The sequence below is a fragment of the Callorhinus ursinus genome, unplaced genomic scaffold (assembly GCF_003265705.2).
Source record: "Callorhinus ursinus isolate GAN/ISIS: 27379988/994484 unplaced genomic scaffold, GSC_fseal_2.0 scaffold38, whole genome shotgun sequence".
NCBI lineage: Eukaryota > Metazoa > Chordata > Mammalia > Carnivora > Otariidae > Callorhinus > Callorhinus ursinus.
The window spans coordinates 1,007,850-1,031,415 of NW_027397100.1; the positions used below are offsets into that span (position 1 = coordinate 1,007,850).

Below are 23,566 nucleotides of genomic sequence, written 5' to 3' on the forward strand. Positions count from 1 at the left end.
GGTTTTTTTGCCTACACTTTCTTCTTAATAAGCAAATCTTTTAAAATTGTGAGATGTCCCACTAAAAGCACAGTTTCAAGCTTCTTTTGAAAAATCAGGAGATCCAGCATCGTGGGGCTCATGTTCTCATGACAACAACCAGAAGCTGAGCAGCAGTTGATGTTCTTAGAGGGGCCAATACCCCCCCATTCACCACAGTCCCCACTCCTCCTTATTGCTTTCCTTGTTCTGAGGCCCAGTGGCAGCTGTGATTTATCGTCAAGCGTGGGCATCCTCCCCTGCTACTGAAATAATGGAACTGCCAGAAATGCAAATCAGACTTGAGAAAGCGATATGACTTTTTTCTTCCACCAACCTGATTCTCTCATGAAAGGGTGCCCTGCACTTGAGTCTGTGCCACCTGATTTAGACCATGTATTTATTCATTCAGTAAATATCCACTGAGGCCCTGGAGACAGAGGTGAACAAATAAAGACAAGGGTCATGTTTGTATGGAGCTTATGGTCTGGTGGGGGGAAGGAAATAATAAGGCAACAAACAAGAAATACCTGGGCTGTTGAGAAGTGCTCGACAAAAACAAGGCCAGACAATGGAAATCAGACCACAATCGAACGTATGGTCAGATCACATGGTCAGGTCACTCCCTGAAAAGGTGACCTTTGAGATGAGGGCCAAACAGCAAGCAGGAGCCAGCTAGACCGAGATCAGGGTCGAGGGGGCCAGGCTGAAAGGACAGCAGGTGCAAAGGCCTGGAGGTAGGAACTGGCTCAGCCTTCTCGATCTCTGAGAGCTCCCCACTCAGTGCACATAGGCCCCAGCTCACCAGGCCTTGCCTCCAAGCCTCCTGGGAGATTTTGGCTCTCTGGGGGTCACTTCTGTCCTCAAGGCCTCACAGGGGTGGGGGAGGGAGGGGCAGTAGTACTTATTAATTCCCCACCAGATGTCTGGCATCCAGCTGACAATTCTGGATCCATTTGCCCACAGGAAGCCCAGCTGGGGCAGGGAAGCTATTTGGGGTCACCTTGGCCCTGCTCCAATCCCTAACTAACCAGCAAGGTAATGAAACACACGCTTGACCCACTTACTGGTAAAGCACCCATGCCGGCCAAGGATCAACTTCCCAATTCCTGCCATTTGCAGGAATGTGGGAGGGTGACCCGAGGGTCACCTCCCGAGCTGACATGCGCTGTATCTGGAGTTGTTCCTCCGCAAAGGACTGATGTTGACATCTTGGCAAGAGCACCAAGGGAGGGAGGAGAGAGAGAGTGGGAGCGAGTAGAGGGAGAGTGAAACAGAGAGAGAACAGGGAAGGGAAGGAAAGGAAGAGGGAGAGGGAGAAAACAGGCCTGGGACTCGGAGCCTTTGAAAGGTAGCCCCTTACAGCCAGAATTTATCAGTAATGCCCCTCCCCCGCCCCCATTATATAATGTGCCATACGAGGCACAAAAGGACTTACAGGATGTCACCCCCAAAGCAGATGCATTTGAATGTTCACAGCAGCTTTACTCATAATTGCTCCAAACTGGAAACAATCCAGTGTCCATCAGCAGGACAGGCACAAACGGTGGTATATTCACAGGATGGAATACTATTCAGCACTAACAAAGAACGAAACGCTGATATACACAACCACGTGCGTGAATCTCTCAGGCCCTGTACTGAACAAAAAGTACAAAAGTACATCCTGTATGAACCCATTTAAGTCGGAGGGCAGGCAAAACCAGTCTCTAGTGATGGAAATCACAGCAGTGTTTTAGAAGGGGCCCGAGGATTGATCTGGAAGGGGCAAAAGGGAACTTTCTGGGGTGACAGAAACATTTTCTTGATCGGGATGTGATGTAGGTGTGTACATTTGTTAAACCTCAAACTATGTACTTAACCATGGATGCAGTTGATTGTATGTAAATTATAGCTCATAAAGCTAATTTTTGAAAGGTCATGTTTATTTTTTTCTCCTGCTGTGTTCTAAAATGTATTTAATGGGGGATGTCCTTCCCCTATAACTTGGATGAAGTAGAGGGTACTGATAATACCTGTCATTGGAGGAGTTAATACATGAAAATGCTGGTGATTTTGGTTTTCATTGTTCCTGTATTTCTTTTGCATAAGGATGAGAGGCCGGAGAGACAAGGAAACTGGTTTTCCAGATGACTTTGCATGTCCCAGCGATGCTCAACCATTATTAGTCCTTTTAATGCCCTGGTCAGGATAAGCCAGTCACAGGGTTACCCTGGCCTCATGAATGAATTGGGAAGTGTTCCTTCTTTCCCCGTTCTCTGGAAGAGCTTGTGTATCATGTGTATTATTTATTCCTTAAATGTTTGGTAGAATTGCCATTGAAGTTAGCAGGCCTTGGAGGTTTTGTTGCAGGAAGGTTTTTGATGATTGATTCTGTTTTGTTTTTTTTTTTAACAGATACTGAAATATTCAGCTTTTCTCTTCCTTTCTCTGATAGTTGAGTAAGTTATGTTTTTTGAGGAGTATTTCTATTTCCTCTAGGTCATCAAATTTACTGGTATCAAGTTGTTCATACTAACCCCTTTATTGTCCTTTTGACACTGTAAGATTAGGTCAGTTTATGAGGGTGGGAGCCCAGCGTGGGATTATAGCCTTTGGAGAAGGCGAGCTTTCCGCATGCACACAGCGGGTAAGGACCAGGTGAGGAGGACGTGATGAGAAGACAGATCTGTAAGCCGGGAAGAGAGCTGTCACCCGAACCCAAATCTGCTAGTACCTTGATCTTAGATTTTCCAGCTTCCGGGATTGGTGGGAAGTAAATGTCTGTCTTTCCAGCCTCTAAGCCCCTGGTATTTGGTGATAGCAACCTGAGCTAAGACAGACCTCTATCTTCTAAACCAGGACAACTGTTGGTCTGGCAGGTGGTATATAAAAAACAAGATAGATGTGGCATGTCTTCCTGAGCCAGCAGCAAGATCCGGTAGAAAATAATTGTATATTTTTAAAAGATAGCTGCATTATGGAACATGATACCAAACATGGGTTGAAAATGTCAAGTTTGCAACAGAAGGTGACCCAGATTCTTTTTTGGGGGAGGTGGTTTTACATGGATGTTCTGTCTGGAAGCTTGCAACAGTGTACTGGAGTGTCTATCCCAGCTCTTGAGACCCGATTGCCGAGTTTTTGAAATTTTGCTAGCCAGTTGTACACAGAGATATTTAAAATGAAATTATACAAACTTGTGATTCAATATATTAAAACAAAAGTAATAGTTACTCAAAGTTCACCGCTTGTTGATTGGTTTACGATTATCTAAGCTCTTGAAGATTATCTGTGTCTCTCTATTGACACCAATATGTATGGAGGAAATGCCGTGTAGGGGAGCGAAACTGCCCCTCTCGTGCCAACCCTGTGTTCAGTGATGTCACTTGATAGCTTGAAATCAACCATGTGCGGGCATTTACACCTAGAAATTGGCAAACACTGCAAATCAGGGCTTAACTTATTGTTGTGTTGCTTGTCTAGTTTTGTTTTTGTTTTTTTTTTTTTGAGAGAGAGAGAGGGGTGAGGGGGGAGCAGAGGGAGGGGGACAATTTTAAGCAGGCTCCATGCCCAATGCGATCCCAACGTGGGGCTCCTGGGATCGACCCTGAGATCATGACCTGAGCCAAAATCAAGAGTCGGACACTTAAGCGACTAAGCCACCCCGGAGCCCCTGCTTGACTAAATTTAAGAAAGTAATGGAAAATGTTAATAGTACAGATGAAACGTAAAATGCGTTGTGTCTACAGCAGTTACATTGTGAATAGCCCCCCAAAATGAGGACTTATTCTTCCAGTATTTGAAAACTATCATTTAATTCAGTAAAGAAGTGGCTCACATCATTGGTGAACAAGTGAGTTTCTGACATACTTCTTTGTTTCCGTCTTGTCTTAGTCATTAATGTAAATAAAAATATAAGCTGACATTCATAGTAAAACTAAGTTCACTCGTCAATGACATGAGTGACTTGGTTAAACGAAATAGTAATCAAGAATTTCTACTCACAGGGGCGCCTGGGTGGCTCAGTCGATTAAGCATCTGCCTTCGGCTCAGGTCATGATCCTGGGGTCCTGGGATCGAGCCCCACATCGGGCTCCCTGCTCAGCGGGGAGTCTGTTTCTCCCTCTGCCCCTCCCCCTGCTTGTGCTCTCTGTCTCTCTCTGACAAATAAATAAAATCTTAAAAAAAAAAGAATTGCTACACACACACACACACACACACACACACACACACACACACACACACAAGCTTTCCAGTTGTTAAACATTTACCAATATACCTCTGCTTGAGGGAGACTTAGTAGGCAGAGCCTGCGAGGGTCACTCGAGTTTGAGAAGAGCTAGTCACAGAGGACTCTTCTATTATCGGCATGGTCAGATTTGCTGGCTAAAGGGCAGTGACTGTGTCTCACTCAAATTCCTGGTCTCAACTCCCAGCCAGGTTGTTGAGAAAACAGGATGTGTTTTCAAGGTATGCAAATGGGTGCGGGTATGTCCCAGTCCCCCTGGCTCAGTAAATGGCAACCTCATTCTTCCCCCTGCTGAGGCCAACAACTGGAATTCCTCCTGGTTGCTCTTTTTGCCTTACACATCCTAACAGATCCTCGGCAAAGCTGTCAGGCTCTCCCTTGGATCTAGACCCCGAATTTGACCACTTCTCACTACCTCCACCACTCCCCCAGACCCTAGTCACTGGTAATCTTTGCTTGGATTATTGCCAAAGCCATTGGTCCCTCGGATCCTGCCCTTGCCCCTCTGTCAGATGGATTAACTAGTCCTAGTGTCTGCATGTAGCTGATGCCTGACTGTGTAGCTGAGGGTAAGTTCTACTAGGATGGTGCTTGTTAGGATGGAATTCAGTCCAATGTCCTGTGGACACTGAATGAAGTCAACCAAACCTACTGTGAGTAAGAAGTAAGAAGCATAAAATGGCACCAGACAGCATCAAATTCAAGAAATAGTCTGTGTTTCCTGGAACATGCAAGGACATTGCCTTGAGAGAGCATAAGAAAGAAAGTCAGGACTATGAGTAATTTTATTCAAACAGTGACCATGTGAATAATAATAGGACACTATTGATGATGGATCCTATGAGACACTGATGTATCAGAAGTGAAGGCATTGTCATTACTGCACTCTTGTTTCTAGAACATTCCATCACCCCAAAACGTTCCTTTGAACTCCTTTGCAGCTCCTCTTCCACAGCATACACACCTCCTGCCTAAGCCTGGGCAACCACTGAGCTGTTTTGTTCTGAATCTTTAACATTGGATTGTCAACTGGTCATAGGTTCTAGTATTCTGCTGGTAACAGCTGGGGGGTATTTGATTAAGAGCGATGGCTCTGGAGGGAGATTGACTTGTTTCTGCACAATCATTGTCTTGCTAGTGACCTTACATCTCAGCTTCCTACTCCATAAAATGGGGATACTCACTCCTCTGGGATTTTGTGAGGATTACACAGTTCCTGGTACTTAATAGCCCCATACATATTGCTTATTATTATTACTACTTACAGAGCATGCGCTCTGTGTTGGACATTGTGTTGAGGGCTGTGTATGGAGGTGGCGGCCGCTGCTGGTGCTCTCTCCACATCTCCATTGGCACTCACCATCCTGCATCTGCCAGTAGCTTCCTACTGAAACTGAGATGCTCTGCACCAGTGTGTTCTCTCACTGTATGCCGGGCAGGCCGGAAGAGTGGGGAGTTAATGCTCCAAGGAGCAGCCTTCAACCAGTGATGGCCAGGAGTTGGCAGGTAAAAAGCCAGCTTCCTTGTCTCCCAGGAGGACAACCCTGAAGCATGCTCTACACCCTCTCCCAGGGTCCCCCATTAGGGGTGAGCCCCAGCTGCCCACAGGGATAATCTTCTCATGAATACACTGTCTGTAGTGGCTTCCGTTTCGCTTCCCTATTGCCCTTCCAGAACTTTCTGGGATCCTCTGTCAAACCATTTGCACTCTCATGCTCATCTCAGGGTCCACTTCTAAGGCAATGGCGCATTTCATGTAATCCTCAAACAGTCCTATAAAATGGACACATGTTTCTTCCCCACTGTATAGTTGAGCAAAATGAGGCTCAGACAAGTGATGTCATCTGCTCAAGGTCAAAGCTTTGGGCACTCACCCTCTCCACAGCTTCCCTGCGGAATGTGCCTTGATGGGTGCTGCCCCAGGATCTCTTCTCCCCCTGCCGCCCAGGGCTCCACTGACCCTTCTGAGCTGCATCTCCCCTGCTACCCCCTGCAGGAAGGCCGCTGCCTGTTTGTCATCCTGCTCATGGCGGTGTACTGGTGCACAGAGGCCCTGCCCCTCTCGGTGACAGCCCTGCTGCCCATCATCCTCTTCCCCTTCTTGGGCATCCTGCCCTCCAGCAAGGTCTGCCCCCAGTACTTCCTGGACACCAACTTCCTCTTCCTCAGTGGGCTGATCATGGCCAGCGCCATTGAGGAGTGGAATCTGCACCGAAGGATCGCCCTCAAGGTCCTCATGCTCGTCGGGGTCCAGCCAGCCAGGTAAGGCCAGATAATGGGTCTAGCCCAAAGGTGGGGAGGCAGGAGGACCGCATCTCTTGGAGCCCAGACTCACTCTTCCTGGTCTGGTCATCCAGGCCCACAAGCTCATCATGTCCCACCTTCCATTTACTCATTCATTCCCTGGATACGTTGTGAGCCCCATCTGTGTGCCAGATGCAGTGCCAGGCTCTTGGGCAGTTCTCAAAAGTGCAGAAGAATCCCCTGGGGAGCCAGTTGAAATGCTTATCCCAGGCCTCACCCCCAGGGATTCATGTCCCGTAGTTCTAGAGAGGGCCATCTTAGCAAGGTGACTCGGACAGCTGGGGCTGAACCCCACCTTTCCTGCTCTGGGAAATGACTTAACTTCTCTCTCTTTGCCTGTAGAATGAAACTATAATAGCTTAGACCTATAAAGTGTGATAAATCCTGGTCATTATCATCCTAGTTTGCTATTTCATAGCCCAGGCGGGTGGGGAATGAGTGGGAAGGTGGCCCCGGAGAGATGGGGAGCCAGAGGCCATCCCTGCAGGGCCTTGGGCTCCCTAGCTAGGGTTTGAACTTTCATTCTAAGAGGATTAAATGGCCTTTAAAATAGGGTTTCACTGTTCTTTTAATCTTTTTGTTTGTTTGTTTGCAATTTGTTGCACCTTAAGGATCCCTTGCTAGAATAGTATCTTTAAATGTATAAATCACACAGCACATAGGATTTAAAACAACAACCACCACAAGAAAATGCAGGGATCCAAATAAATGTTTTAAAAACAAACTTGTGACATAGTACCGTATGTACTCCTTTACGGTAAATGGTAAGATCCCTCTCGACTGGCCTAATAACAACTACATTTTGAGGACATTTTGAGTGTCAGTGGGATTCCAAGATGTTTGCATCTATTATAACACGATCTGAAAATATCCGTGAGCTTAATTGGTGACGGAGTCCCGGGCACTTCTAATACTACTGAACTTTGTTGCCTTTGTTTATCACCAAAGGAAATACCTAATTTCCATTGGAGGTTAGTCAAATAAAGATGCATTTTTTTTACCCTCTCGTTTCCATCCTAAATTATATCCACAGCCCCACTGCTTATGAATCTCTGCTTTAAAGAGCTCTAAGCTGGGGAACAACATGACCAAATTCGCATTTTTTAAAAAAATTCCTCTAGGCTGCCAGGTGGAGAGCAGATGAGGAGTGGGACTCTGGACGCAGCCCAGTTAGGAGACTGTTCTGGGTGTGCAGAAGCAGCTGTGGTGACAGCTTGGCCTGGGGTAGTGGCAGTGGAGAGGAACAGAATGGATAGCTCTGAGAGCTCTTTGGTTGATAAAATCAGTGGGAGTAGTGGTTGGGGAGAAGAAGGTTCTAGATAACGCCTAGAGTTCTAGTATTGGCTCTGTGTCGAGCACTCTGCTAGGCTCTGGAGGGACTGCCAGTCCTGTGGGAGAGATTGTATCTATAGCACTGATTCCAGTGCAAAGTGGAATTCCAACCCAAGGGGCACCTGTGGTGTGGGAGCCCAAAGGAGAGGTAAGAGGTAGACTTCTTCATGGAGCAGGTTACATTTGACCTTGAAGCCTGGGTGGGCTGCTATTCAAACATACGATAAAGTTGGAACAATGAAAACAGCATGACACTAGTCCAGAAATAGAATTTTCAATGCTGGATACATATTCTAGAAGAAATCTAAATCAGTAGGAAAGGAAAGGATTATTCAGTAAATGGCGAGGGTTGGAATAATTGGCTTATTCTTTAAAAAAAAAAAATCCACTTAGATCTTCATACTATCCATCTAGATAAATCCAGGTGGGCTAAGAATTTAATGTAAAGAAAAAAGATCATGGAGTTTGGATTCCTACTGGTGGGAGGGGCCAAGCCATGGCAGGCAGGCAGGAGATCGGGGCCTGTTGGGGTGTGTGGTTGAGTTCAGGGGAGTCTGAGCAGGTGGCTGGTAGCAGTGGGAGGGCAAGTGGGAGAAGAGGCTGGGAAGATGGTTTGGGGGCATACGGTGGACAGCGTTGGTGCCAAACCAAGGTGACCTTTATTCTGTAATGGAAACCATCAAGGACTGGGGAGCAAGGGAGAGAAAACGTCAGGGTTGGGCTATCTTTGGACTATTTTACCTTGGGTACCTGTGGCCAGTTCACTTAAACGTGTGGAGTCAGTTTCCTTAGACCTGAAATAAGGCTGGTGAGTGAATCTGGTCCCCACTTGGTCACTGGCTTGTTCTCTCTGGGCCTTAACTTCCCGTCTGTAAAACCAGTGGGCTGGATTCCCCAGGGGTGGCAAAGTGGGACCAGAGGACCTCCTGGGCCCCCGTTCTGGATGTGCCTCTAACTGCCTCTGTTCCCAGGCTCATCCTGGGGATGATGGTGACCACCTCCTTCCTGTCCATGTGGCTGAGCAATACGGCCTCCACCGCCATGATGCTGCCCATTGCCAGCGCCATCCTGAAAAGTCTCTTCAGCCAGAAGGAGGCTCAGAAGGACCTCAACTGGCCGAGTGACGAGAACACAGGTGAGGCTGTGGAAAGGGACTGGGGCAGCCCCACCAACGTGGAGGAGGGGGAGCGGGACGTCCTGCAGAGGAGGGTGAAGGGAATATACTTGTTGAGCATCTCCTATGTGCCAAGTGTTTAAATAATAATAATAATAATAACGGAGAATTAGCTAAGTCAAACCTTGATACCTTGGTTTTTTAAAAGATTTGCATTCATTGAGTGCTGACTGCATACTGAAGAGTGAAGAGTTCAACACTTTGCCTGTATCATCTCTTTCACCTCTCAAAAACAGCCTTATGAAGTAGATACTATACTTCCCCTGGGTTTTAGAGCACTTGAAGAGATGCTCAAAATCACTAATGCCAGAGAAATGCCAACTGAAACAACGAGATTTACTTCAGTGAGATTGGCAAAGATAAGAAAGCTGGACACTGCCCTATGTCGGCAGGCGTGGGGCCATGGGAACCCTTGTGTTCTGCCAGAGAGCGTATGCACTGGGTCAGGCTTTCTTAAGGGAATTCTGCAAATATTTAATCAAATTAAATGTGCACATACCCTAAAAAAAAAAAAAAATGTGCACATACCCTGTAACCTGACAGTTTGACTCCTAGATACAAACGCCAAAGAATTCTGACAGAGGTCCCCCAGGGGACGGGTGTGACACTGTTCACTGCAGCCTTCTCTGTGGTGTGGTGAGTAAGTAGCCATGTGAGCGGCACCACCAGTAAAGGGGAAGGTCAAGTGTGTACTGTTGAGCACCTTGCTGCTTTTAGAAGCAAAGAATTAGAGGACCACAGTTCTAGAAATGGATCTCACAAAACACAGTCATGACTGGAAAAAAAAAAACCAGAATGAGATCTAGAAGACAATACCATGATGTAAATTAAAAATTCACGCAAGTGACCATTTTGCAAGAACGTAAGCAAACAAAAACCTACAGATTAGAGGCATCAGCATGGTTGCTCTGCAAAGGATGGGAGTGGGAAATGGGAATCGAAGGGACTAAAGAAAGAAAGAAAGAAAACAAAAGAGGGGCCTTCGTTGTACAAGGATAGTGAGAATGTGCCACCAGCTGAAGGAGTTGATTCTCTCGAACCTCAGAAACTATGTTCTAAACAAAACAAAATACAAGTAGCTGCTGCGTTCTTACATGAAGAAGCAAGGGCTCAGAGAGGGGAAGGGACTTCCCCAGGTCACACAGCAGACGAATGGCTGAGCCCAACTTTGCAGCGTGCTCTCTTACCCATGGAACCAGCTGCGTCCGTGGGAATGTAGGCAAAGAAGGAAGGTCTGTCTGCAGGTGGCTTGAAAAATAAGGGTTTGTTTTCCTCAAACATCAAGAAGGCAGAGAAAGGCAGTTCCAGGATTGATTCAGCAGCACGAAGATATCAGGACTTATCACTGGCATCTCTGTGATTCCCCAAGTCTTTCCCTCGTGGTGGCAGAGGTCTGCCACATCCTGTCTGCTTTAAAACATCTTTTTATTTACATAAACGTATTTTATGTATGTATGTATGTGTGTATGTATTTATGTTTGAGAGAGAAAGAACGTGCACAAATGCGAACAGGGAAAGGGGCAGAGAGAGAGAGAGGGAGAGAGAATCTCAAGCAGGCTCTATGTTCAACACGGAGCCCAAGCGGGGCTCAGTCTCATGACCCTGAGGATCACCACCTGAGCTGAAACCAAGAGTCCGACGCTTAACCGACTGAGCCACCCAGGTGCCCCTACTTACATAAATGTATTTTAAAAGGAAGCTTTCGGGGCACCTGGGTGGCTCAGTAAGCGTCTGCCTTCGGCTCAGGTCATGATCCCAGGGTCCTAGGATCGAGCCCCACGCAGGGCTCCATGCTAAGTGGGAAGCCTGTTTCTCCCTCTCCCACTCCCCCTGCTTGTGTTCCCTCTCTTGCTGTGTTTCTCTCTGTCAAATAAACAAATAAAATCTTTTAAAAAAGTAAAAATAAAAGGAAGCTTTCGGTTGGTTCCTATGTGGGCAGAAATCTCTAGTTTATCCCCAATATTGAGTCTTTCTTTGTTCTTCTAGTAACAGAAGCCCCACGTGGGCACATGGCTTTGGAGAGAAAAAGCTGACTTTCCCTGCTTCCCTTGCAATTAGATGTGGTCCTGTGACTAAGTGTGGCCAACGGTATATGAGTGGGAATGGAGCGCGCAACTTCCGGGTCCTGCCCTACCCACCCTCTACTCCTGCTGGCTGGAACGTGAACATGATGGGGGGACCAGAGATGCTACCTGGGAAGCCACATGTTGAGGGATAGATGGCAGATCTGCTCCGGGAGCTCTGGATCATTTATCCCAAATAACAGAACAAACATGATTCATGAAACCACAGGCTTTGAGTGCTAGTTATGCTTTTTTGAATATGTGTTAAAATTAATATATATGTTAAAATCTAAATATTGATCCACATACCGTCCAAGTTAATCTCGTTTACTGTGGTATGGGTATTTGCCTACCACGCAGTCAGCTGTTTTGCTTACTTTATTTTCACATCAGCCCTGAAAGCTAGAAATGATGATAAGTACATAAATTGATATGACCAGAATCAATTGCATTGTTGGTAAAGTAGCAGAGCCAGGACCTACGAAAGGTCAAAGTCATCCACGTGGGAAGGAAGAGATGTTCTATAGCAGGGGTCAGAAAACTGTTTCTGTAAGTGACCAGACAGGAAATATTTTAGGCTTTGCTGGCCACACCATCACCACTGCTCAAACTGTGCCCTTGTGGAGAGAAAGCATCCACAGGCGAGATGTAAGTAAGTGGGCGTGGCTGGGTGCCAGTGAAATGTAATTTGCAGGTGCTGAAATTAAAATTGCACATAATTTTTACACCATGAAATATTGTGCCTCTACTGATTTTCTCCAGCCGTTTAAAAATGTAAAAACCATTCTCAGTCAGTAGGCTGTGGGCCAGATTCAGCCCACAGGCCAGAGTTGGCTTCGTTCGTTTTCAGACAGTTTCCCGGGACTCTTGGGGCTTCCAGAGAACCGTGTCACCGTCCCCCTGGAGTGGTAAGAAGCAGTGAAGGTTCTGCGCCTTCTCCCATGTCTACCTCAGCTTCCCCACTTTACCTATTTTATCCACTGGGCTTCCACGTGGCAATCACAGATGTTTACTGAGCACGTACATCGTGCTGGGGCTCTTGGTAGGGCCTTACATCCGCAGAAGGTGGAGCGGGCATTGACCTCATTTAGAAGATTGGAAACTGAGGAAGAAGTTTAAAAAAAAAAAAAGAAGATAAAGTAGCTTCCAAGGTCACAGTTTCAAAACAGCGGCTCTGGTATTTTGAATCTAGGCTGGCTGACTTCAGAGCCTGAACTCTTAACCTCTGGTATTCTGCCTCATATGCAAGAGTTTTTTTCAAAGAGTCTAGTGGCCACAAAAAAAAAAAAATTTGAAGCCATTTCCCTCATTATAAAAATGAAAAATCTGAGACCCGGGAAGGGGAAGGGACTTGCTTACGGTCACACTCAGTGTTGGGTGCAAGGTGAAATCCAGAGTCTTCTCCTGAATGCTGCAGGATGTCAGGAGGAAGGAGGGCCTAGGAAGCTGGGGCAGACACCTGCTTTCACAAGTGGTGGGATCAGAGAGCAAGGATTGATTAATGATCCGCCCTAAGACCTAAAACAAGGCTAGTTGCAGCGCCAAAGAGAGATGTTCCCTTTCACGCAGTCTCTGTGCTCCGTCCTGGTGGCAGGATGTGAAGACAGGCGTGGGGGGAGTGGGGACTGTTAGTGGGCCAGGACAGGGGTGGGGAGGCTCCTGGGGGCTCTAGGTCCGTGAGGGACACCCATTGCAGCAACAGTGATGACAATGTGAGCTCTCAGTCCTGAGAGCCCACCGTATGCCAGACACGGTGCTCTTATTTTTCATACGTGTCAGCTCATTGAATCTTCATAATGGAGCTAGGAAGTAGGTGCTCCCCATTTTACAGATGAGGACACTGAAGCTCAGGGAGGCAAAAGGATTTGCCCAAAGCAACGTGGTTAGTTAGTTGCTGAGCTCTGTCTGAATCTAGAATCTGTGCTTGTAAGCACCGTGCCAGAGCAGGACGGAGCCTGGGGCAGGGCAGGGCTCACTGGACAAGACCTGGAGGGGAGGGTCCTCAATCTTGGAAAGCAGCCGTGATGTTTCCCTTCAGTTTCTTCACCCAGCTCACCTCCCTGCACTGCCTGAGGGACTGAGGGGCCACATGGGTGGTGGCTTCTCCAGAGCCCCACGCGTGTTCTCATTAGATCCTCCTACTACAACTCTGCAGGGGTGGCTTTGTCATCGTGCCCATTTTACAGATGAGGAAACTGAGCTGCGCAGGCGCCCCCCCCCATTTTATGTGTGAGGAAGCTGAGGTTTAGAACAGTGGCATAACTGATCCATTCATCCATTGATTCATTAATTCCACACATTTATTGAACCCCTACTATGTGCCAAACAGTGTTCTGGGTGAACAAGACTCCCACCAGTGGAGGTTGTTCAAGGCAACGGGAATGACTGATACAAACCCGCGTGGAGCTGGGAGTCCAGGGGGGAGACAGGTAATCAACAAATAAATCCCTCTCAACTAGGGCTTGAAGGAAACTTAAGCTACACCAATGTGTAGGGTCTTATCACCAGGGTGAGCTGATCTGCATTTAGCCTTCAGACCTCTGCAGGTGGTCAGCAGGACCAGCCATGGTAAAGTGACAGTAGGCTACCATGGCTCCCACTCCCTCTAGGTACCAAGAGGGAAGGAGCAGCCCAGAGTGGAGAGGGGACAGGACTTCCCCCCCAGGCCACCTGCTGAGACAGGGAAAGAGCTGTGGCTGGAGTCCCGACCCTTCCTCCCAAACACACACCTGCGGTTACAGAGGTGGGGTGTATTATTGCTGCGCAGAAAGAGAGCGCGCGCGCCCCCGGTAGCCATGATGACCTCAGTCAGGTGTTAGAAAGGACCTCTCACGGGCTTTGGGCTGTGGCTGAGGCCTTTGTGGGGGTCTAAGGAACCTTGCTCTAGATTGAATGATGCCAGAAATCGGGGGCAATTCTACGAGTAAAGAAGTAGCAGCCATTCAATTGGCAAGAGAGGAGGACGTTTGGCATTTTGTGGGTGGCAAGTGGCTTTGGGCTAAGACAAGATTATGAAGTGCCCTTGCTGTGTCTCATTTTGTCAGTCGCTCGTAGAGCAACTCTGTCTGATGTCGGTGACGTGTAAGATCATTTAGGTCCAGCAAGAGAACAACACGGCATATCTGGGTCCGGCCAGTTCCAGACGTAGGGGGCCGCTTTCTTCTTTCTCAAGAGGAACCCACATTGACTAAATCCTTGCCAATGTTCATATTCCTGTTAAATTCTTTCAATGGCGAATCTGGCAAATGTTGGCCCACCAAATCTAGCCTGCTGCCTGCTTTTTGTGCAACCTGTGAGCTAAGCATAGTTTTTATATTTTTAAATGGCTGAATAAATCAAAAGAAGGATATGCTGTGACATGTGAAAAGTACATGATATTCAAATTTCGGTGTGCAAAAATAAAGGTTTAGCCACACGTATTCATTTCTGTATTGTCTATGGCTGGTTTCATGGCAGAGTTGAGTACGACAGAGGCCATAGGGCCCCAAAGACTAAGATATTTACTATCTGGTCTCTTACAGAAGAAATTTGCCAGTCCCTACTTTAAATGGTGTCTTAATCCATTCAGCCTGCTATAACAAAAACAGCATAGATCGAGCATTTATTTTTCATAGTTCTGGAGGCTGGGAAGTCCAAGATCAAGGTGCCGGCAAATTTGCCATGTGGTGAGGGACTGTTTCTCGGTTCATAGATGGCCATCTTCTTGCTGTGTGCACATGTGGTGGGAGGAGGGGTAAAGGAGCTTTGTGAGGCATCTTTTATAAAGGCACACCTCCTGAAGTCCCCACCTCCTAATACCATCACACTGGGGATTAGGTTTCCACATATGAATTTTGGGGGGACCCAAGCATTCCGCCAATAGCAAATGGGTCAGCTCCTTAATCCTCTTGACAACCCTAGGAGAATTATTACTTCCATTTTATGAATTAAAGAACTGAGGTACAGTGAGATTAAGGGAGTTATCTAAACCTGAGAATAGGAACACTCCTATCCACTTGGTACATTACACTAAAGACACCATGCTCTTTCCTCCTAGCTGCTGTGTGGAGGAACGGCCCGCGCCCCATGCCCACGGAGATGCAATTTCTGGCCAGCCCGGAAGAGTGAGTTCCTGGTACCGAGGAGCCAGTGCTTGACCCAAGGAGATGACAAGCAAGAATTCAGTGTTGCAAGCAATCCTCCCCCCACCCCCAGATTTTTCTCCAAATGACCTAACGCCCAGGTGTCTACCATCCATCCCTTTGGCTTGGGCATGGACGTACCCAGCCTCCTTAAAAAAACACACATGTGGATAGCAAGGGCAAAGGAGCACATTAAGTCCCTCTGGTGAGGTGGAGGACCTGAGAGGAGGCCCCAGAGGAGCAGGAATGCTCAAACTAGGTGACAGTCAAGGAGGAGAGACATGCAGACGGGCATCCAGAGCCTCTAAAGACAAAAGCATCCTAAGAGACAATCACAATCCTTCACACTTGTGTGACTTAGGAAGAAACTTTCACATTGACGGCACATTTAGTGGCTGATGTCCTTTGTATTTGGCAGCGTGGTTAAGATCTTGGGGTTTGGAGCCCTGCAGACCTGACTTTGAACCTGGCTCTGCCACTTACCGGCTGTGTAATTTGGACAAGTCACTTAATCTCTCTGAGCCTCTGCTCAGATATTGGAACCCACCGTAGAGGGTTATTTTGAGATTAAATGAGATAATGTTGAGCAAGCTTGGATCATTGCTGGGCCCTACATGCACAGATGAGGTGCTTGTTATTCATGGCTTTGTTACCTTGGGTGATAAAACAGCAGAAGTAAAGTCACCTGCTCAAGGCATTGCTGGGCATCAGTCAGGTCTGTTTTACTCATTCAACAAATATTTATAGATCGCTTACAATGAGCCAGGTACTGCCAGGGATGCAGCAACGGACAAAAGTCCAGCCCTTGTGGAGTTTCCGTCTCAGTGACAAGAAACAAACACACGAGTAAAATTCACAGTATGTCAGATGGTTGGTGAGAGCCATGTGGGAGAACAATGCAGGAAAGAAGGCTAAGGAAGGGGCCTGTAGGGTGTGAAAAGGCAGTTTTAAAATGAGTGGTCAGGAAAGGCCTCTCTAAGAAGGTCAGGCTTAAGCAAGCACCTATAGGAGGTAAGGGTCAGGGGGGATCTTTGGGAAGAGTGTTCCCAGCAGAGGAGCCAGCCCGTGCAAAGGTCCTGAGAGTCCAGAGCAGCCAGGAAGCCAGTAGGGCTGGAGTTGGGTGAGTGTATGGTAGGAATTGGGGTCAGTGAAATTGCTTGTGTGGTGAGGGGTGGTGGTGGAGGGACAGAGCATGAGGAACCTAATAGGCCAATGATGTAGCCTTGACTATTAATGACATGGGATCCAGTGGACGCTTTTAGCAGAGGAGGGACATGATCTTATGTCTGATTGTCTTATTCCATTGTCTCTGCTCTTTCCTGGCACTGTATCTGGGGGCTTTTAGTCCAGCTTTGAGATACGGTGTCTGTGATGGGCCCAGCCACTCATTATCGCACAACCTAGGAATCTATTTGGACCACCTGCCCACGCAGAGCTTGTGCTGAATCTAGTGGAAAAGACCCAGCCCTCATTCTCTAGAACTCCATGTCAACTGAATGCAAACCCCATTCATTGGATGGAGACTCTACGTCCATTGGAACGAAAGTCCCCTCTCTGGGCCTCAGTTTCCCCAACTGAACAAAGGGGCTTGCACTAGATGAGCCCTCAGGCCCCTTCTGTTCTCTCATTCTCATAGTGAGGCTCAGTCTGATTGGGTTCCCAGGTCTGGGGGGGGTGGTGCCCACAGTTCCTGCCAGAACTTTCCCCCTGAGAAGTCAGGCCGTGACATCGGTCTCCAGATGCTTTCAGTCCTTGTCTTCCTTCTAGAACCCAAGTCATATCCCAATTGCCTTCCAGATAAGGGGCCTCTCATGTAGTAATTAAGGCCAGAAGATATTTGAAGTATCTTTGATTCTCTTAAAAAAGTTAATTTGTTATACAGGGACAATTCTTAATTTCATTCACTTACAAAAATTTTATAATTGCACAATTTAAAAGAATACTCTTAAACAAAAAGAAAAATGTACCCAGCATCTCACTCCCAAAACGGTTAAGTGAATACTATTCTAGATTATTTCTGGATACCTCTCTATGTATATAAATGCATTTGTAAAATAAAAACATTGATAATGCTGTATATGCTCTTCTGTAACCTGCTGTCTCTTAATGGAATGTAGGGAACATCTTTTCACCTTAATAAATTTACAGCAATGTAATTATCTTTTAATTATGTAATTAACAATTCTTAATTTCATTCTTTCCCAGTATTCTTTTAACTGCACCAGAAAGACCCAGAAAATACAAAGAAAGAAAAAAGAAGGGAAAAAAAAATCCATATTTCCACCCCCAAGAAAGGCACCAAAACAACTTTGTGTATACCATTCTAAGTTTTTCTAACTACTCATATATTTATAAGTTATGTGAATATTTTAAAAATTAAAAAAAATGAGTAGTGCAGTTACCGACCCTGTTTCCCTTTACATAATGGATATCTTTCATCTTAATAAACATCCATCTGGATCATCATTTTTAATAGCCGTGTTGGTGTTCAATCCAGAAAGAGGATCATTTTTATCTAGCCAACCCCTTTTTGATGGAGATTTAGGTTGTCTTCAATACAAACCATAGTTAGTGCCACAGCAAACTCTTATACCCACACCTGGGGCACCTGCCCAGAACACTTGAGCTGAAAGGTTGCACATCTTTAGAGGTGTTTGATGCTGGTGCTGAGCTGCCTTCCAGGAAGACCACTTAGTTTTCCCAACCCACCTGGTGTGTTTCCCCCACGAGGCCAGAAATTCTGAGTGTGTTCTGAATGGCTTCTCTTTGCGTTTGTTTAAAGCAAAGACTGCCCTGAGGCCAACGCTCCATTGGACCTTCTGGCAGACTGCAAGAAGGAGGAGGAATATCGCAGAAACATCTGGAAGGGCTTTCTCATCTCCATCCCCTACTCGGCCAGCATTGGGGGCACTGCCACCCTCACGGGCACGGCCCCCAACCTCATCCTGCTTGGCCAGCTCAAAAGGTAAATGCAGGTGCGCCCCACCCAGCCCTGGAGTTTCTTCTCCTCCCACCCCTCTCCTTCTCCATTCCACGTTGGGGAAATCTGTGCTGGATGTCTTCTCTTGGCCAGCCTCTGGGGACCCAGCAGGGTACAACAGCAAAGTCCCTGCCCTGGGGAAGTTCCATTTTGGTGGGGGAGACAAGCAATAAAGGAAAAGGGAAATGGATATATAATATGTCGGTGTGATAAGTTACGAAATAAAATAAAACAGCGGAAGGCTATGGAAGGGACAGGAGTGGGTGCCATTTTATATAGATTGGCCAGGGATATGGGACCTCTAACAGAGTGACATCTGAGACCTAGAAGCTATGTGAGCACAGCAGGGAAGAACATTCCAGATAGGGAATAGTCTGTCCAAAGGCGAGCAGCACAAAGACAGAGAGGCTGGGGTGTGGGGGGCAAAGGGAAGTGTGGGAGGAGCTAAGGTAAGTTGTTAGGACCCCAGCTTTTCCTGCCAGTGAGATGGGGCATCAGTGGAAAGCTGGGAGCAAAGGAATGACATGATGTGACATCTGCTCTAAAAATGAACCCCAGCTGGAAGCTTTGGTCTGTGGCTGTGAGGTCCCGGGAGAAGCTTTGCAACCAGGCACACAGGCCAGCCGTGGAATGGGCTCTGCCGGGAGCTGAAGTCTCCCCAGTGTTGAAGCTGCTCAAACAGTGTCTGGGAATGCGTCCATCAGGGTGGGAGAATAAAAGAGAAAGGTTCTTTTGAAGAAAGTCAGATGGCATGACTTGTCAACTCCCTTATCCCAAGCCCTCTTAGTTTGAAGATGTAAACGATTCCAGTATTTCGAGATTCTGTTCCTAAGATTTTCTGAGAGGTGGGGAATCTAAGATTCCTCTGCAGTGCAGATGCATCCCATGCTCACTTAATCCACAGGAACGCTAGTGTTAAGCATTTGGCAAACAAACACAACAGAAGCATTTACTGTGCAACATGGCCCCAGGTGCTGGCCAACTTCTCTACCTGATAGTCAACCAAAGAAACAAGGACTTCGTAGGAGGATGGGGGAAAGCTGGTCTTCCTGACAGCAGGTTTGCTATCACTTTTAATCAAAGTGATCTTCATAAGAAATTCTAAGTACACTCGTGTTTTACCTCTTGAGCCGATTTTAAAACCTTAATCCTCCACTATATTCTCAGGTTCTAAAATCTTTGGATTTTCCAAGTTGATGATAGAAGCCAATGATCCTCAGCCACGGGTGCATATTAGAGTCAGCCGGCAGGGTGAGAAAAATATGCCTGGGTCTCCGTTGCAGAGATTCTGATTCAGGAGATGTGGATGGGGGCCAGGCATCAGTATTCCCCCCCAGTTGACTGAAGCCCACTGCACGCATTTGGTGTCTTTTCATCTTTGAGCAAGGCCTGGCTGTGCCTTGTGTTTTTTGCTTAAGGACTGAAAAACCAGAAGCCAAGATGGTCCTGCTTGAGACGTGAGGACAATCTGGGTTTGGCCCCTTAGCGTCCTCAGTTAGAAGGAAGTGCCAGCAAAGAGCCAGTCGGCCAGGAGGACGAAGCTGGAGCACATCCCTGGGGTTGGACAGGAAAGATGTGGGCTCTGGGGCCTTCTGGGGCAGGTACCGGGTTAGGGGTTAGGGAGGAGGGGGGCAGAGAAGGGGGCAGGTGCTGGCAGCGGGTTTTCGGGCTGCCTGCCCACCCTGATGCGAGCAGGACTTTGTTCCAACTTGAAAAGAAATTAAGGAAAAAATACTGGAGGTATAAGTAAAAATATCAAATGTGAAGGAATTTGAGTCAATTACATGCAAATCACACACAACATTTGATTGCATGAGCTTGGACCTCCTGGTCTGGGAGGAGGGGATTTGAAATGAATGCCAAGTAATATGGGGCTCTGATTCTCTAGCCAGGAGCGTGGGGAGGTGGGGAAATGCCTGCCCTGAGTGTCCCCCTTGGCCTTTGCTCCCCAAATACATTTTATTACTTTACTCCGATTATGTAGGTACATTATAGAACATTCAGAAAATGTAGGGAAAAAACTTGAAATACCTTCGAGCCCACTGCTAATATTAAGCATACTCTAGTGTCTATATATAAACCTCGGTGTTCTAGCTAAGAAAGAGCTGCCTCTGTGTATGCAGCATACATCGGCGTGGCTGAGCTTGGCTGGATCTCATCCCCCTACCCCGACTTCTTCCAGTTTCTTCCCACAGTGCGATGTGGTGAATTTCGGCTCCTGGTTCATTTTCGCCTTCCCTCTCATGGTGCTGTTCCTGTTGGTGGGCTGGCTGTGGATCTCCTTCCTGTACGGTGGAATGACCCTGAGGTACCCCTCATGCTTACTTCGAGCTTTGAGCCCAACTGGAGTCCCGACTTCCTTCTCGTTGGGTAGAGAGTGGTCTTCTCAAGTTGAGTTTCCTCCTACGGAAACCGAGGATCATCCCTATAATCTCATGTTACCGTCTCATGCGGTGACTATAGTAGACCTCACCTCCCAGGGATGTGAGGGTTATGTGGTGTGACGCCCAGGCCCTCAGTTAATGTCACCCATCATCGGTAATCACGGATAGCACTGCCTTCTAAGTAAGACAAACACTCCTACCAGAGGAGAGGGACGTGCACTCTCTCCCATTTCATGGGGCGCTGGTACAGGAGATAACTTGGGGTGGCATGAAGACAAGGTATTAAATAACATCGACTCATAGGGTGAGAAAAAGAATCCTTTTATCAACTCTCATAGAATGGAGCAAGTCTCCCTTGGGTGGAGGAGAAACCGTAATACTTCTCCAACATTCCCAAATCAGCTTTTTAAACAAAGAGCAAGCGTCAGTTCCAGAGACCTAAGCCAGCAACGGTGTCTAGCCAGAGTGTGATAATTGCTTTGCTTTTGTGTTTTCATTTTTATGATTTTTTCTTTATGGCAAGTGATTCTTGTTTTCCATTTGCGGGAGCGATATAGTTTTCTATTTACATACATTTCTTTAATTGAATTGATGAGTCTATTTGGAGGAAAATATTAAGCAAATATGAGCCAGGTGGTATGTGGATATGGGAACATTTTGAAGGTAGGTTACAAACGCCTGGAGTTGGGGACATCCTAACATAGGAGGGACAGCTCAGGGCTGGGGGTAGCAGGCATGTCATAGAGTTGTTCTCCGACTCCATCCCCTCACCTCTCTGGGCCTTAATTTGCTCATCTGTAAAATGACACCAGTAAAAGTTACTCTGGATTAAAGAGATGTGAAAATGTTTGAGACTAGAAAGGCTCCGATCATGATGTTCCTTGACTCACGTGCCTTCCAGAGCTCCTCAGAGGAGAAACTCAGGGTTCAAAGCCCGCGTTAGCCCAAAGAGGCAAGTCCTGACCTTGGACTCAGACGGACCCGAATTCTAATCACACTCCCATGTGATCTTGAGCAATTTGGTAACCTCCCTGAGGTTTAATGTCGTCACGTGTAGATTGGGGCTAAAAATCAGCTGCAGCTAAAGTAAAGGCTGAACAAGGCAGGGTGTGTAAACTGCCCAGGACCATGCTGGAGATAGAGCCTATTTTTCCAGTCGACCTGTTTCAATCTAATAGGTATCTGCAGAACTCGGCCACGAGAGGATGGAGGAAATGCAGGTAGAGGGAATTTCAGTGACAGACGTGTTTCTGGGTAACAGAGAAGTTTCAGGCCAATGCCATGGCACCATCTTCACTCAGCAAATGTCCTCTGAGCACCCACTGTGTGCCTGCCACTGTTACAGGTACTGAGCACATAGCAGAGGGCAAGGCGGAGACCCTCCCTGCCCTTGCAGAGCTTACACTCAAGGTGGGGAAGACAGACAGGGAGCAGCCAAGTGCAGCAGGAATGCCAGTCGTAAGTGCTGTGAAGGAAAAGACTGTGAGATACAATGCTGTGCCCTGGAGGGCTCCCACCTAAATGGGAGGTCGGGAAAGCTTCCTTGGGGAAGGGACTTTTGAACTGGGATCTGAAGAATGCATAGACCTCACTCAGTAAAGGGAGGGGAGGAATGGGCACGATGAAGAGCATTCTAAGCAGCTAGAACAGTAAGTGCAAAGGTCCTGAGGCTGGAGGTAGCAAGGGATGTTCTGGAACTGAAAGGTTAAAGTGACTGAGTTCAGGGGATAAGGGAAATTTGTGGGAGATGAGGCCAGGGAATGAGGCAGGAGTTTTCACCTGGGAATGATTTTGTCCCAGGGGACGTTTAGCAATATCTTTAGACATTTTGTTTGTCACAACTGAGGAATTACTACCAGAACCTAGTGAGTAGAGGCCAGGGATGCTTCTAAACATTCTGCAATACACAAGTCAGCCTCCTCCTGCAGCAGGGAATTGATCCCACCCCACAACAGAAAAAGATCCTGCCCCAATATGTTAATAGTTCCAATGTTGAGAAACTCTGGGCTAGATCATTGAGGGTCTTGGGGGAGTTTGATCTTCATACAAAAGAGCCATTGTGAGGATTTTTTTAAAAATATATTCATTTGTGGGCACCTGGGTGGCTCAGTCGTTAAGCGTCTGCCTTCGGCTCAGGTCATGATCCCAGGGTCCTGGGATCGAGCCCGGCATCGGGCTCCCCACTCAGCGGGGAGCCTGCTTCTCCCTCTCCCACTCCCCCTGCTTGTGTTCCCTCTCTCGCTGTGTCTCTCTCTGTCAAATAAATTAAAAAATCTTTAAAAAAAATATATATATATATATAGTCATTTGTTGTTGTTTTAATTTGGATAAACAACACATACACATGGTTCAAAAATCAAAACAATGCAAAGAGGTATGCAGTGAGAATTGTTCTTCCCAACCATGCCTTCATTCACCCATTCACCCAATAATTCCCCCCAAAACAGGTTTCCTGAGTAATCTTCCAGGGTTTCCTTAAACAAATACAGGCAGATATAGTATATTTTCTGGTGACTAGTCTCCCTGACAGATATGATTTTGTATATTCACGGGTATTTTTGTAAGGTAAATTTCCATAGGTGAGATTTTGGAGTCAGAGGCTAAACACCTTTTCCTTTTAATAGATTATCAAGTCATTCTCCATAGGACTCGTACGAATTTGTTCTCCCATTTATAATGTATGAGAGTGTCTGCTTCCCTGCAGCAGTGGATTTTTGCCAATCTGATAAGAGAAAAATAATTTGCATTCATTTTAAGAGCTTTTGGAGCAACTTTTCATATTGAGGGCAACATGAAGAACTTTCCTATCTTCATAAAAACCACGGGTATTTTCTTTCTTGTGGCTTGTTAAACTGTGTTTCTATTCTTTGTACATTTTTCAAATGGACTATTGATCTTGGTCTTATTGATTTCTAGTACTCTTTATATATTGAAAGATTAGTGTTTACTCTTAATCCTT

At 46.7% G+C, this 23,566-nt stretch overlaps 1 protein-coding gene across 3 annotated transcripts in view; it reads left to right on the forward strand.

Annotated features, from left to right (window-relative positions):
• Positions 1 to 23,566, forward strand: part of SLC13A3 (solute carrier family 13 member 3) — a 68,791-nt gene that overhangs the window by 18,525 nt on the left and 26,700 nt on the right. For 2 of the 3 annotated variants that reach the window (XM_025875489.2, XM_025875491.2), the window contains exons 2-6: positions 6,246 to 6,511; positions 8,857 to 9,020; positions 15,159 to 15,225; positions 18,026 to 18,208; positions 20,406 to 20,531. In XM_025875489.2, coding sequence (XP_025731274.1) covers positions 6,246 to 6,511; positions 8,857 to 9,020; positions 15,159 to 15,225; positions 18,026 to 18,208; positions 20,406 to 20,531 — 806 coding nt within the window. The remainder of the gene's footprint in view (positions 1 to 6,245; positions 6,512 to 8,856; positions 9,021 to 15,158; positions 15,226 to 18,025; positions 18,209 to 20,405; positions 20,532 to 23,566) is intronic. The other variant, XM_073880322.1, reaches the window with a different exon arrangement.